The 16,401-nt window shown below is 40.4% G+C and overlaps 2 protein-coding genes across 7 annotated transcripts; one reads left to right on the top strand and one right to left on the bottom strand.

The window, feature by feature from the left end:
- The first annotated feature begins 733 nt into the window (after positions 1–733).
- Positions 734–5,537, top strand: LOC148850888 (uncharacterized). 6 transcript variants are annotated; one of them, XM_088947383.1, is made up of 5 exons: positions 734–979; positions 4,198–4,313; positions 4,456–4,548; positions 4,657–4,781; positions 4,866–5,537. In XM_088947383.1, exons 3-5 carry the CDS (start codon positions 4,458–4,460, stop codon positions 5,097–5,099), a joined length of 450 nt encoding a protein of 149 aa, XP_088803509.1. In that variant the 5' UTR covers positions 734–979; positions 4,198–4,313; positions 4,456–4,457; the 3' UTR covers positions 5,100–5,537. The 6 variants fall into 6 exon arrangements, with proteins under 6 accessions (XP_088803509.1, XP_088803507.1, XP_088803508.1 ...); XM_088947381.1 differs by having other exon boundaries at positions 749–979; positions 4,651–4,781; XM_088947382.1 differs by having other exon boundaries at positions 773–979; positions 4,198–4,380; positions 4,651–4,781.
- A 5,315-nt stretch (positions 5,538–10,852) lies between these two features.
- On the bottom strand, positions 10,853–16,306 carry EMB2219 (Mitochondrial transcription termination factor family protein). Its single transcript, XM_088945099.1, has 6 exons — positions 15,525–16,306; positions 14,955–15,363; positions 14,330–14,545; positions 13,618–13,725; positions 12,366–12,640; positions 10,853–11,314 (listed from the first exon to the last, which is right to left on the bottom strand). The coding sequence occupies exons 1-6, from the start codon at positions 16,304–16,306 to the stop codon at positions 11,125–11,127; spliced, it is 1,980 nt and encodes a 659-aa protein (XP_088801225.1). The 3' UTR covers positions 10,853–11,124.
- Positions 16,307–16,401: the final 95 nt, after the last annotated feature.

The following is a 16,401-nucleotide window of genomic DNA, read 5'->3' as shown; positions in this document are numbered from 1 at the left end:
CTGTATTCTTTCCAAACTGAGCATAAAGAATCAGTATTGATGCCAAACATCACCTTAGTTAACGCAATTCACCCTAAAAATTGAGGAATTTGGATATATTAACCATAATACATTGCTAGCCACATTCATCCAACCACACATTGAAAATATATCTTATACTTTATATCACCGATATTCCCAACGCGTGGCTGGATGAATGTAGCCAAGAATATATTGAGTGAACAGATCCGAACTCTAATACCAAACAGAGTTGAAATACATTCATCGAAAAGTCAATTTATCTGTATCTGCTAATGAATGTGTGTTTTATTATTTTTGGCTTATTCAAAATTTCACCAAAGGTTGCTTGAGAGGAATCCGAATGTAATAGGCACAACATTGTAAGCACAAGGAATGAGAATATAATAAATCTTCTACACCTATATACAAAGTTGAATTTAATATTTTTAAGGGTAGTTTGAGGGCATATTAAGGTATAGGTGTCAAAAAAACTTTCAAGTGCTTATTCAAGAATTGGGAACATCACAACCATATCCCATCCTGTATTGAAAACATTTCCCCATGAATGATAAATTTAAGGATGGGAGGCCAGGATATACTGTGAGATCGGTGTGAGGCGCGCAGAATTAGGAACAGATCCGGACTCACTCCTCATTCAGCGTCATTCAGCGTGTGCTCGTAGTGACGTGATCTGTTACTCACAAATGGGCGTCTCACAGGCACATCATCCACCATGCATTTGGAACATGTTCCCTCTTTCTCTCTCTCGGTCATGCCTAACTGATCCGTACTGGCTTGAGGGTTTTCCTTGTGGGCCTATTAAGCCTCAGACTCTCTCTCTCTCTCTCTCTCTCTCTCTCTCTCTCGGTCATGTTCCCTTTCGGTTTTCTTTTTCATCTTCAATCTCACGTCTGGCGGTAGTTCCCTGTCAACGTGCAACGGCGAGCCAGACGAAAATCTCTGCGAGGGTTGCATCTAGGTAAGTTATCTGCCTCTAAAATTGTACAAATCCACTGAGTGAATGGACCAAACTCACCAAAGTCCTCGCCTTCTCCTTACCCTGAGTAAAACATGACTTCACATCCTCTATCCTCTCTTGCTGGTAACAGGATGCCTCCTCTGTCATACTTGAATACACTAGTGTTTTTCACCCTCCTTTACTACACAGGAATCAAGGGTTCGGACTCCCCTCACACTTCGTGCGCAGAACAGGGGTCTCTCCCTCTAACCTTAAACGAAGAAACCGTATATTTCACATACTGCTGAACACCATGTTCTCCTTTGGATTCTCCCCATAATCCTTAAAAAATTAAAACTAAATCAATAAGAATGGTACTACTTTGGAACTTTGGTCACATTTGAAGCTAGTTGAGAGCAATTTCAGTAAGCCTTGGTAACCGAGGAGTATTCGATATTTATTTGCAGCTGATTGCCTCATTTAAAGCGATAACTGATAAGCATAATATAGAGAGATTTTAATATGTTCCCCCAACCAATCCACAGAGTTATTCAAATGTATATGGTGGCAAGGATACAAATAGCTAGAATGTTGTATTAGTTGCATTTACTATTTCTATATAGAATTTTCGACCAAGATTGTTTTGAGCTTGCAACTATAGTTGGTTTTATAGATATCACTAATTCAACTTGTTTGTAGTAAATTGTTATGCTGAAGGTTTCTAGAAACTCACATGCTATAATATTGAATCCAATCTTTGTGCCTTACCAATAATAGAAACAGAAAACCACGTTTTTTTTTTCTTATTATGCTTATGATATAAGGACGTGATACACGGGTTCGATGGGAGGATAAACTCCATCTCCCCCGTCCTGTTTATCATGGTCAGTAGGTGCTAAAGTAGCTAACCTTTAAGGGGATTTTCGTGAAACATAATCAAATAGGAGAAAATGCTAACTTCCAGGTAAACTTTTCTAGGTGGGTTGTGGATTTTCTTTCTTTCTTTTCCTTTTTAATTTTGTAGTCCATCTACTTCCGACACAGGTCTTATCAGTAGCTTTATATGCTTCTGTTGAACGTATTATTACCTTATTTGTAGCATTCCTCCTAAAAGTTGCTCCTCTTAACTTAGAATGCTACAACATGTTCTTTGATTGCTTGGAATGCTAGTACATGTTGGTGTGCATTACCTATATAGCAGGTGAGTGTTACATCTCTTATTCTCAATGTCAGAAACTAGGGTTATTGTGCATTGTGTCCACTATGTATGTGCTGGATGTACACACTTAATGGTAATTATGTTATTATACAGTAGTTGAGTGGCATGTACAAGAGGAGGGAAGAGATAGAGAAGATTAGGAAAATAAATGAACTAAAGTTTTTGATGGTCATCTGGATGTGAGGCAAAGCAAAGTATCAGCATTATCTATTAAATATAAAGTACCATAGTCTGAGTATGGCCAAAAGAACAATATCATTATCATAACACCTGATTTATAGGTGAGAGAATTTTGTGAGGGATAGATGGTTATGCAATCATATCAGGTAGAGTTTAAGTGCATCATGTGCCATGTGGGGTTTCAGAACAAACCCCTATTTATGTGCCAGCTGTTGGTTAGTCTGATCTCAACCAGGGGCATGAATTGTATATCTTTGTTTTTGGAAAAGATTGTATTACTTAGTGGTAAAAGTGATTTCATGAGCAAAAGATGCTAAGAATTGGGACGACCAAATTTCCCAGAAGTATGTAAAGTACCTAGAAATTCAGCGTTCTATCCAAGATTAAATTTTTGCAACACTTCCATCCCTTACTAACCAACTCTTCAACACTGAGATTTCTCCAGAAAGACCAGTCATGAAGGCAATCTTGGGGGAGCTGGGATTCAGTTCAGCATCTTCAGCTGTTAACAAATGGCCCCTTAGATGCATATACCTCATTGTGATGCTTCTGGATTTCATAACCATCTTCTGGCATCACCAATCCACTAAAGGATGGTTACTATGTGGCTTTGGATCCTTCATCTTTTGTATAAAACATAATTCCTGGAACTTAATGGAATTCCAATTCTACCTGAACACCAGTGCACCAAACATTTGAACTTGCAATTGGAATTAACAGACCAGTTCCAGACATGCAGGGGCTGTACATTGATTTCTCCAAGAAATTGTATAGGCTTCACATTTGGTGTTTACAAAGGAGAGATGCAACTAGTTTCTTATGTCAATATCTCATCACTATATATATATATATATATATATATAGTATATTTCCAGTTAATCATGTTGAGGTCATGAGGATTCATGTGTAGTGATCTTTTAACATCAATGAGGTAGAAGCTTACAGTTATTCCTTCCTTTCCTACTACATTTCAAAGGGGTTTTTTCCCTTTTTTTTTTGGTGGGGGGGGGGGGGGGACTGCAGTGCTCCATGCTTTATTTGGACATCTTACAGAAGGGAGATGATTATGTGGCTCTCCCTATGAATTTTTATATTTTTATAAAAACTGTAAGCTTCAGTTCATGCATGAGACTGTGAGAGTAGGCATATTATCCCTTTCCTTTTTTTTTCATATTTCTGTTTTTATAACTATATTTTTTTTCTACCACATGACCACACGTTATAATCCACCTCTCTTCTTACTTGTTTCCAACTCCTAAAAGTTCTACTTCTACTCTTCCACTCCAAAATCATTTTTCCTTCCTAAAACTCTTTACTATATCTCTTCCTCCTCTCTCTCCCCCCAAAAATACTCTCTTTTATTGGATTTCTTTTTCTTTTTGTTTATTATTTCATGTACACCTGTGCAGATGCATGAACTCTTGTTGTTATCTTACCATAGAAAATTGCCTACTCTGGAACAAAACTTCCATTTTATGTCTTTCTTTTTTTTCCTTTGAGCAACCTGTCTTCCATGAGAACTCTCTCTCTCTCTCTCTCTCTCTCTCTCTCTCTCTCCCCCACACACACACACACACACACACACACACAAAAAAAAAAAAAAAAAAAAAAGGTACTCTCTTTTATTGGATTTCTTTTTTTGTTTATTATTGCATGTACACTTGTGTAGATGGATGAACAATCTTGTTGGTATTTTACTAGCAAATTGCCTACTCTGGAACAAAATTTCCATTTTATGTCTTTTTTTTTTTTCCTTTGAGCAACCTGTCTTGAGAACTCTCATTTGCTTTCTGGTATTACTGGTATTTACTTTTTGCTTTTTCTTTTTATTGATTTTCAGCTTATATTTGTTTGAAACTGGGATAAGAAGCATAGGGAAGCAAAAGCTTGTTACTGTATCATTGCTGTTTTGAAGCGTGACATTCTGAGGCAGGAATAAAGTTGCTTAAAACGGAAGTAAGTGCACAAGGTTTAGGTTATCTTGTTAAGTGGCGGAGTGGGTATTATCACCTTCAACATGCAAGTATGCAACATTAATTCTCCTTATTCATCTTTCATAATTCTGTATAAAATTCACTTTAGGTTTTATCTATTTCAGAAATGAATATGATTAATCTTGCAACAAGACTCTGTAGACAAGTGAATCTCAAAGAACTGGTTTCACAAATTCCTGTGTATAGTGGCCCTAATGGTAAAGCTTATACTTATAGTGCTTTGTAGCAAATATCCATGATTTGAATGAGGTTTTGGGCTTGTTGGTTATTGTTGATATAATGATCTTTATTCAATTTAGATTTAGGTGCTGCTGGAGGAGGATTGAGCTTGATGATCAGACGTTGGGCTACAAAAAAGTCAGCTGGATCCACGAAGAATGGCAGAGATTCAAAACCAAAGAATCTTGGAGTGAAGAAATTTGGGGGAGAGGTAGATATCCTTCAACTATGAGCATTTTTTCGTACATAATCTTTTCTATTTATCAAGAATGGTGTTTGATTATTTACTCTGCAGAGAGTGCTACCTGGAAATATAATAGTTCGCCAGCGTGGTACCCGTTTCCATCCAGGCAACTATGTAGGGATGGGGAAGGATCACACCCTCTATGCTTTGAAAGAAGGGTGTGTCAAATTTGAACGTCACAAGCTGAGTGGTCGCAAGTGGGTTCATGTTGAACCCAAGGGCGGGCGTGTACTACATCCTGTTTACACAAATGTTACTGCTTCTAAATTGAAGACAACTGTTTGAGTCCAAGCTTTCCTGTTGATGTTGGTGTTGGAGACGGGGATGCAACTCTTATAGGAGTGGTTTCTTCTTCTGGGGCTTTAGTTAGGCTCGTAATAATGTCTTCCAGGATGAAATTCTTTGGATGGGCCAAAACATGGAGGTACCAAATTTTCTTGCATTTTTTGTTTTTGTTTTATTCTCTTTTGTGGCTTTTGTTCTTTGTCATTATTGTATTCCCTTAACAATATTTGGTTCTTTTTTTTTTTGAGTTGTAAATGGATCGGATTTAATCTGATTCAACCTTGAACCCAATTAGTTTAACTGTTTAAGCCGGATTCAGGTATTTTGACCATAAACAGAATGGATGGGATTTGAGAATGTGATCCATTAATTCGGATAGTAATTGATCTGATCCACTAAGATCTGATTTGATTAAGTGGGATTTGAGATTTAGATAAACCTATTTTTGTCCATTTACAATATATAGTTTCTTGTAATATATTTAATTTTGTATTTGTTTTAGTAGGAAGTTCTATATTTAGGGTCCATTTGGTTCATAGTCGGAACTGGAACCGAAATCCTCCGGAATTGGAATCGGAGTGGACCATTCCCATAGTCTGTTTGGTTCAGACAAGAATGGGAATAGGAATTAAAATCAGCATGAATGGGATTTCATTCCCAAGGGAGGGGCAGGGAATGGCCCTTCCCTCAAATGGGGGAATGCCATTCCAGCAGGAATGGGAATGGAATCGAATTTGGGTATCTGGATATATAAATGACTTAGAATTCAAATCTGAATACTAAGTTATGAATTCGATGTGAATATCTGGATATATAAATGACTTGAATTCAAATCTATGTTTCACGTATCTGTCGGATCAGATTCAGATATGCCACAATCCTAATTTAATCTGATCCCTTTGCAACCCTGTTCTTTTTGTTATGATTTCTCATTTGGTTCTTAAAACATTATAGCCAAAGAAAAGTAATAATTAGTGCTGTGGTTGAACAAGAAATGGGTATGAGGTGTTGCCGTGTTAGCCCATTTTGGTTGGCAACTGTACGTGTTTACATAAAGGCCATTGCTTGGTGTAACTAGTTATTTTCATTGGTTGATTTTTGACAATAAAAAATTCTCAGTTTCAAAGTTCAGCAAGTTCTCTTATTTGGTTTGTCAGAGACATGGTTTAGAATTTTGAGATATTTTTTGAAAAGTCTCTGTGCTACCATTAGTATCAAGAGAAGGTCTATTTTGAATATTTCTTCCATTTTCTAGTGGTTGGTTTGAGTATGTTTCATGTAGGGGTGTCAATTGGACTGGGTTTGGTTCAATCCGATCCAGTTCAATGCGATTCCACTACAAATGGACCAGGTCCAATCCAATGATCCAAATTCAGTGAATATTTGGGACCATTTTGGACCTGTCCAATTCAATGTCTGGACTGTCCAAATGTGTTCAAATTCGTTTTAATTTAGATTGGTTTCAATTCAAATCGGGTCTATTGACAGCTATATTCTTATTTTATATCAATGGATCAGATATTGGCTTAATCCAATCCAATCCAATATAAATTTATTACAGATGGATCAGGTCCAATCCAATCTAATAAATATTTTGGATTGGATTGGTGCAATTCAATGTCTTGTTGATCCGTCTAATCTGTCCAAATTGATTTTGCACTGGATGGGTTCAGTCGAAAGCCAGTCCATTGACACCCTTAATTTCATGCAGTTCATAATGTATGAATCAATATGATACTCTTAGTTTCAAGCAGTTTGAGTCAATATCATGAAGAAAGTTAGCCAGTTTTCCCATTAAAGCCAAAAGATTTCATTCACGTCATGCCAACCATCAGCGGTGTTAAAGAACAAAAACACACACACAACTGCGTTCAAGAACCAAGATCATCACTGATTCGGTTGGTTCCTATTAATTGCCATTTTTACCAAACGTGTCTTATCTATCTCTGTTACTTTCTGATGCCCAAAAATTTTGTGCCAGGAACGCTTCATCTGTTCATTGTATCATTTCCAGAGTTATCTTACTGTCATTTTTTCAGGAAAGCAAGTCAATCAACATATAGATTAGATAACATAGAAAGATTATTGTTTTTTTTTTTTTTTTTTTGTTTGGTTTAGTAACACTTCCCCTTCCTAAATACCTGTATGTAAAAAGTGCTAATAAAGAGAATAATAGCTTTTACTAATCAGGGCAGGAAATAAACCTTTTTTTGGTAATATGTGAAATTAAACACTGTTATGGTCCTAAATGTTGAATTGCTTGATTTGATGAGTTTCATCAGTCGTGAGGCTTTTGGCTTATTGGCCAAGCATGTATCACCACGTCTCAAGTTCGAATCAAAGAGAGGGCTACTTGAGTGAAGGGTTTAGGGTTTAGGGGGTTACTTGGTGTATGTAGAGTAAATTACCTCAGAAAGGGCTATCTAGAATAACGTGAAAGCAGATAGAGGGAAACCGCCAAAACATGAGTCCTCGTAGAGAGGGCTACCTATTGCTAGGGTGAGAGGTGCCCAGAGTGAAACCACCAAAATGTCAGTTGTAGAAGCGTGACGATATGTTAGGGTACTAAATGTTTGCTTGGTTGTCATATCTGCAACACATGCATAATTGTTACGGTTCAAAGCAGGCTTAGCCTTGCCTATGCTTGGCAGGCTTACGTTAGGGACATGCCCGTCATTTTCGCCTGTAAGACTTTTGGGAGAACTGATGTCATTTTCAGGCAGACCACCGAAAGCTTAACGTACTCTTTGAGGAGGGGTGGTCGACCTCCTTGGGTGCCTAACCTTGGCACTCCTAGACCATCATCCCCTTGCGGGGCGGCCCTGGTTAACGACTAGCATGGCTACCAGGGTTCCTCATGGGCGCACACTAGCTCATGGGGACAGTGTTGGACCGGCACTGCGCTGCCGACACTCAAGGGAGGCTTGGCACGCGGGCCTGGCTCAAACATGTCCCTACACCTCACCAGCCCCTTGCCCAAGCTGATTGAACTATCCCGTTGCCCCTAGCGCACGGGTGGGTTCCGGCCCAAGCGGTTGCCTATCATCATGGCACACAGGTGCCTGTCATCATCGGCACACAGGAGACCCTACACATCGGTGCCAAGTCACATCATCGGCGCATGGTCGCCTTCCATGATGGTTGTCCCCCTTTAGCACGTAAGCGGCGCCTCCCATGGACCGGTCTGAGCCAGAAGAGTGCCCCGGCCATTGGACTTGAGGTCATGATCCAGTGCTACTGACTTTGGTGGAGCCATCCCATCGAGCAACTCCTAGCCTCTAAGCGCACAAAGGCTTGTCCTGGCCTGCCTTGGCCAGGACGCCGCACGGATTTCTTCCGCTGTAGAATTACCCCCGTGACAATTGGTATCAGAGCCAGTTGGCCAGTTGCAGCCGCAGTTGGTTTTCAGCAGATTAGCCCAGAGCCAGTTGAAGCGGTCATTTCAACAAGCAGCATTTTGTGGGGTGCGGTCCCTAGTCACCTCCACCCAGGATCGAGCATAATTCAGATCAGGCCTGGCAAGAGGCCATTTCATAGTTTGTGGCCCCATTCCAATGACACTAAAACAGCTTCCCTTGCGGTTGCAGACGCTTTGGTTGTTGTCCTCATGCGGTGGCAGACGCGTGAGCCTTGATAGGAATGTGGGTACACTGCCCGAGCAGATTGTTTATCAGGCCTATCAAGAGGCCATTCAATGTTCGCGTTCCCATTCCAATGACCCTAAAACAGCTTCCCTTGCGGGTGCAGACGCATTGGTAGTTGTCCTCATGCGGGGGTAGACGCGTGGGCCTTGTTAGGAATGTGGTTACGCTAGCCGTTGGAGCATGGCGGCCCTACACCGACAAAGTATCAGGTGGACATGCTCAGCTTTCAGGTTGAACACTTGCAGCAGCAGAAGCTTATCACAAGGCGAGTGCATGTTCGGCAACTCATGGGTAAAAGTTGCCACACTCGCGTTCGAAGCGGTCAAGTCTCCTTGAGGCAGCAGCAGTGGGGCCCCCTCGGAGTGAAGATGTAGCCCGAGTCGGCGAGGCGAAGCGTAGTTTCGAGGGCCCAGGAGAGCATAAGCCATTGCTAGGTTTGAGTAACCCGCACAGGGCGAGGTGAAGTCTGCAGGCCAGCATGGTGAAAGGGTATCCAGGTCATCGCCAACATGAGGAGTAGACCTATCAACGTGTTCGGTAGCATCACTGAAAAGCTACCAAGAAGACGGTTGAGCCTTGATGTAAGATGATACATGGGGCGGACCTCCGCGAAGCACCACACACATTTCTTCGAGGGCCCTTCTTTCACAATTCAACGGCATAGCCATTGCGCGGTTTGAGTAACCTCGACACTGGGGTGAAGTCCAGGCAGGCCGGTATGGTGAAATGGTTCCGTCCCCAGAAATGGTCACCAATATAGGCAAGACCCGGGCTAGCCAGACGAGCCCTGGAACTGGCAAGGAAGTGGATGGCGCGGGACACAGACGCCCATTCACGAGGAAGACCCATTGTCGAGGACGACAATGGATTGAGTGGGGGAGCCTGTTACGGTTCAAAGCAGGCTTAGCCTTGCCTACGCTTGGCAGGCTTACGTTAGGGACATGCTCGTCATTTTCGCCTATAAGACTTTTGGGAGAACTGATGTCATCTTCAGGCAGACCACCGAAAGCTTAACGTACTCTTTGAGGAGGGGTGGTCGACCTCCTTGGGTGCCTAACCTTGGCACTCCTAGACTATCATCCCCTTGCGGGGCGGCCCTGGTTAACGACTAGCATGGCTACCAGGGTTCCTCATGGGCACACACTAGCTCATGGGGACAGTGTTGGACCGGCACTGCGCTGCCGACACTCAAGGGAGGCTTGGCACGCGGGCCTGGCTCAAACATGTCCCTACACCTCGCCAATCCCTTGCCCAAGCTGATTGAACTATCCCGTTGCCCCTAGCGCACGGGTGGATTCCAACCCAAGCGGTTGCCTATCATCATGGCACACAGGTGCCTGTCATCATCAGCACACAGGAGACCCTACACATCGGTGCCAAGTCACCTCATCGGCGCATGGTCGCCTTCCATGATGGTTGTCCCCCTTTAGCACATAAGCGGCGCCTCCCATGGACTGGTCTGAGCCAGAAGAGTGCCCCGACCATTGGACTTGAGGTCATGATCCAGTGCTACTGACTTTGGTGGAGCCATCCCATCGGGCAACTCCTAGCCTCTAAGCGCACAAAGGCTTGTCCTGGCTTGCCTTGGCCAGGACACCGCACGGGTTTCTTCCGCTGTAGAATTACCCCCGTGACATAATGGCACCAAGCCTTATCCCTAGGGTTGTAATCAGATATGATTTCGCATTCAACAAAATTTGAATATGATCAGATTATTAAAAGCTTGCATCCAAATTCAATTGGATTCGAATTCAAATCCTAATGGATTTGGATCAGATTTTGCTCTAATTTTTTGAAACATAAAAAATTAATTATTTTTCAATTGTTATATATAATAAATTAATGTAAATATAATATACTGAATTTATTATATATCTAAATTCATGTATAATATAACATATAAAAATTTTTATAATTCTAAATATAATTATATAAAATTTATATCTTAAAATCAATAAATGTAATAATATAATCAGATTATGCTTTTAGTCGGATTGGATGGAGTCAAATCCGAATCCAATCCGCTTAAAATATCAGATAGGATGTCGGACCAGGCTGTGGATTTTCGGGTATTATTCTCTTATTGACAGGTTTACTTACCCCGTATTATGATCAAATTGGCATTGGATTAGATGCAAACCTCATATCATTTAATTACATTTTCTATACGTATTGGGAGCTTGAAAATTTTTACTTCAGAGATCTACTCCATTGACAGGAACCCGCGATAATTCTTGAATAAATCAGCTGGGCTCTTTCTCCATGAACAACTTCTATGGATCAATGTCACCTGTATGGCTGTATTTCTTATCTTTCCTCTGAAAAGAAGTTTTTTGTTAGCGAGAAAAACTGGGCTCTTTTTCCATGGATCTATTGGTTGCTCAAGAATTGGAAGGACTGCCAGTGACATTGGATTCAAATCTTCGCCGCCTTTCCACTGCAGCATCTACACGTTGCTTAAACTCTTCGTCGGTGCTTGCCAGCATGTAACGCAGTTTGAAATTTATCCGGTTTTCAACCATAATCTTGTGCCTTGGAATTATCCTTCCATCAAGGGAATAGCTGAAAAACCTGGAGATACTTTTTCAATCAGTTCCCATAACATGATACGAGGAATAGAAATTAATCCATAACACTTCATACCAATAACTAGTTCAGAATAATTTGCCACAGTAATCATTTGGCAAGTCTGGCAGCATAATCAATTCAGCCTTATCCCCAACTATTTGTTGCCACTGTACTCCACGAAAATCTTGACAGCGATGAGAGAGAGAGAGAGAGAGAGAGAAGGGGTCGACAGACTTCCATAATCTTGGGTTGTGTTTGCTACCATTGCAATTTTTACAGGAAAAGTTTTGGGGTTGATCAAATAGAAATTGATGAGAAAGATGAGTTGTCACTTACACAAGGGAGTCATTTTAACTGAAAAAAAAAATGCAGGTGGGAACTGTCATTGCTGTTTAGAGTTGAAACATCAAATTTGATGTTTTCAAGTAAACAGCAATTTGGACTGATCAACCCAAAACATTTCTGATTATATGACATGACAGTTCATATTTTAACACCAATTTCTATTGATCAACCCCAAAGAGTTTCCTCATGAAACAACAATGGTACCAAACACAACCTTAATGTGTTGATAATGAGAAAATGTTATCCTTAACTGTATTAATAAAAATGAGAGGAAAAGGAAGAAATGTAAAAAAAAATCGAGTGTTCCATTGAGCAAGGAACTAATGATATCCAATTCAGAAGCGCATAAAAACAGAATTTGTAAGGAAAAAAAACGGAAACCCATTCTGCACATTGAAACTTCTAGAACTCCTTAAATCCACATTAGAATTTAAAGGTAGGGCCATTAAAAGACTAAATAGGTCTAGGCTTTTCATTGAGTGAAAAAAGGTTAATTAATATGTTCATGTTATTAGCCAAATCTCACTATTGACATTTGCAAGGTGCCAACTGGTTGGCTGGTAAGGCCTCCTATGATGCTTGGGATCGAATCCCACCTGCACCAGGGTTGGGGATGGGCTATCCCCCTCCCCCCTAGGTTGTGTAGCCCCCTGGAGCAAAAAATAATAGTTCAAAAAAAAAAAAGTTGGATGGATTGATATCCTTTTACCTGGGAAACTCAATCAGGTCCTGCAATGGGCGGACCATAATTCTCCTCAAGTAACGGTACTTTGGGCGGAGGACATCCAAATTATATCGCAATAGCATGGGAAAATCAGCAATCATCTCTCCTAGCAATTGAAGAGGAATGCCCAATGACAGGAAGTACTTCACACTAACCTCCAGCTTGAGTGTTATGCTGCACCCTAATAGTTCTGGCCCTAATGCTATAACCTTCCCAATATCCCTCTGGCTGACACCAGCTTTTGTCATCAAAAAAATGACCTGAAAATCATATTCGAATGCGAAAATGTCAGTACATAATACTGATAAAAAAATGTCAGTACGCAATTTGCAGAAGCTTCTGAATTAATATGTACAAGGAACAGAGGATAGTTTAGATAATTTTCCAATTACTAGCTCACCTACAGCCATATCTTTGGAACAGAATTCAGCCCTAACACATAGAAAGAGAGAACATGGCTATAGAAGACAACTAGAGAATAGATCCGGGCCAAGGAATATCACAAAATACTGGGCCATGGAATAGTTAATAAATTAATGACAATGCTTTTTCACACCAATATAATTGTGATAGGTTGATAGTCTTATTATTACCAAAATAAACCCATCCATGTTAGTGATGATATGAAATATCTGAAGATGTATGTAGAAGAAAATGAATTGCATTTTTTTTATCAAATCTTGTGTAATAAATAACATAGTTCAAACTGACCATTATCCAATAAAAATTAGGATGCACTTCAACTGCAAGCAAAGAGAAAAGCCTCCTCCACCACACACCGAAGAGAGAAAAAAAGGAGAGTAGTTATATGAGATGTAGAAGCAGAGCCCACCACTCCATAAGACATGTAAGACTACTGTAGTTAACTTTCTGATGATCCAAATTCAGAAGAGGTCACAGAACACTCCCCCACAACCCTTTGATTCTTCCATGTTGCCATAAATAATTGCATTTAACAATACATGGATACACAAATGAGTGCATAATGGTCATGCTATCAGCTATATTTATCCATTTGGCAAGTTCCCATCTACCAGCCTACTTGAACAGTGATTTTCGGAGTTTAATGGCAAAGTTTTCAACCTTTATGCAAGATGAAGTCACATTTCTAGGACAATTGTATGAGAGAACTGAGGATAAAAATAACCATTTGAAAGGAAGAGTTAAGGATAAATAAAGTTCTGAAACCATAAGTAGTTGAGTAAATGGAACTATTAAAAAAAAGAAGAGGACAAACCACTGGGCGAATTTTCTTGTAGAGGCTATATGTTAATAATGGTGGGAACTTGACTAGCATGCTTCCAATGGCGTCTTCACGGATGCCTATGTCCTGTAGAAATCTTACCTTCAAAATGAAAAGAATGTATTTGCATATCAGTATGGAATAAAACTTGATCATCTTAGTTGTAAACATCAAATTTAAGGAGTATTTACTCTTATAATATTATTAAGTTAGCACATATATGTTAACATTTTTTACCAATTCACATAGATATAAGGAACATGTTTCCTCCGTGGCATGTGCAAGGAATTCTTACATGTCAGGAATTCTGGCTTGGCAGTATAGATGGAGGAATAAAAGGCATCCATGTGTTTTGTGAATCACCCTTCACCTATGTCATGATTTCAGTCCATTCTAATAACCTCATTTATGTCAAAAAGAAAAAAAGAGGCTCCTTTTTGACCATTTCTTTGCATTGCATAGGTAGAGTGGGACTGTACATTTGAATAAATATAGAAGCTCGTCTTTCAGGTGCAACAATCTACATCAGACGTGCCATTCCAATGAGAGTGCTATCAGAATAAAGTCAAGGTCCAGGGTGAATGTTCTGTTGTTACTAGTTCTAGCCTTGCTAGAAAGCAATATAGATCATCTCCAGATTAACATTATTGCCCACAAGGAAGTTATTTCTGGCAAGCACACACACTCAAAGCAAACAATATTGTACCTTTGGTGCAATAGTTGTCTCCAGATCAACACAGAAAACCATTGGTTTTATTGTAAGTATTCTCCTCATACCATCTCGGCGAACCCCAAGGTAATACATATACTTAACAAGAGGCTTCCACCTATCCTCAATGCTGCAACCCATCAATTGTGGCTTGAATGCTAGTAATCTCCCAACCTCTTCAGTACTAAGGCCAAACTCTTTAAGGTAATTAACCTGAAAATGCTCAACATTTCCCTCAATGGCTTTAGAAAAAATAAGGAAAAAAAAGGAAAGCAAGAAAGAAAAAAGATGCACCATCCAAACAATAAACCTCCTTAATACTGTTGCATGGACACAAACATGGGAGTTGGAATCAGCAAGATGAAAAAAATGGACTCAGTACACATCTAAAATCAGAATTTACTTACTATTAAAGAACTTCTGTAATTTATGACTTCTATCATCATTTATCTTTAGATGATTGCTTAAATAAATTAAATGGTATATCTTTAGTACTTAAACATTCAAAAAGAAAATGTTAAAACAGACCTTGACCATTTAGGAAAGTCCATGCAACACTACGTTTTAAGAGTTATCAAATATCAAGCATCATTAGCCTGCAGATCTAGTTAAAATTAGATACCTTAACGTTCATCTCATCAAGGGTTAGGAATCCGAGTGCCTTTGGATAATCAAAGACCATGGTGCCAAAATCCTTCTGGTTCATACCCATGTCCAAATAGAAACTCACACGTGATTTGATCTCTTCAAAGGTGTAAGACAAAAGTTGGGGACATCGACTAACAACAAACCCCATCCATTCCCTCCTGACTCCATTACTTTCTAGATAGCCAACAATCTTATCCAGCTCTTCAGTGTTGCGTTCTAGAACAGTTGGTCCAGCCTTTACAAGTATGGCACCAATAAACCCCCCCTTCACATAAATCGATTTCAACCAATCAACCAGCTGCCTTATTGACTCTAGGTTTCGGCAACACTTGCAAATAAGCTTCCCAATTTGGGGATAAGTCAATGAGTTGTGCTTCAACCACCTAAACAAGCACACCATCAATCATTATATTGAGAAGGCCCATACCAGTGTGTGCTTTCTCTTCTTTTCTCAATAACAAGTCAGCGAAAGATTGAGCAAGAATTGCGCTGATAAGCCTAAAATAACGACTTTAATTGAAACAGTGAATCCTGATCTTTGTACCTGATAAGAGGAATGACATTGGAGTTGCTTATGACGGTCTTAGCGCGGGCATTGAAGGTGGAGTGCGAGAAATCTGGTAAGCGCTTCATGGAAGCTGCTTCAATCATGATGTAGTCGATGAAGTCGGGCAAACTAGACACCAAATTGGTGGAGTAAGTAATACTGAACCTGCCACCGCGCATGGCTTCCTTGAAAATCTCAGCGGTAACCTTACGCCGTATTTCAATGGCTTGAATTAGCATTTTGTCGTCATCGATATCGTGGATTTCCCCTCGGAATAGTTGGTGAAGAGGTGGGGGAGATACTCCACTTTCGGCCCCACCATGGGATCGTAAGTAGATGGATCCTGGAAATTGAGGGGTTCTTCTTTTTACGAGGGACATCTCCAAGAGTCTTATTTTCTCTTCTTCTTCTTCTTCTTCTTCAAGTGTTGTTTTTGCTACTATTATTTGTTGTTCTTCTTCTTCCTCATCTTTCGGCTCCAAGTCTTCCGGTAGCTGAGAGAGGTGACGGAGAAGGAGAGCCGAGGACCTTGCGTTGTGCTTTCTGAGAACTTGTTCGTTTCTTCCTGTATCCTCGTGGTCTGGTGTCTGAGCAGTTTGATGGTCGCGATGGAGAACAGAGGAAGAGACAACCAAAACTTTAGAGCGTCCAGTTGCAATGGTAGTGGTAAAGTGGAGATTATTTGATGTATCGGAAGGGTTATAGCGGCGACGGTGGCAGCCGGAGACATGGGCGGAGGGATATAAATGCTGGTGGCGGTGTTGTGGGCAAAGCAACATCTTTCCCTCATGAACTCTCAGAACTTCAGAAGAACAGGATAGAACGGCGCGAGTTAACGTAGACGGTGAGGTCACGTGTATCACGTGCAGTCATA

Source organism: Nelumbo lutea, chromosome 5 (genome assembly GCF_056320005.1).
Source record: "Nelumbo lutea isolate HS-2025 chromosome 5, American lotus-T2T, whole genome shotgun sequence".
Lineage (NCBI taxonomy): Eukaryota > Viridiplantae > Streptophyta > Magnoliopsida > Proteales > Nelumbonaceae > Nelumbo > Nelumbo lutea.
The sequence above is the reverse complement of the archived record's forward strand: the minus strand, read 5'-3'. Positions and strand labels throughout refer to the sequence as shown.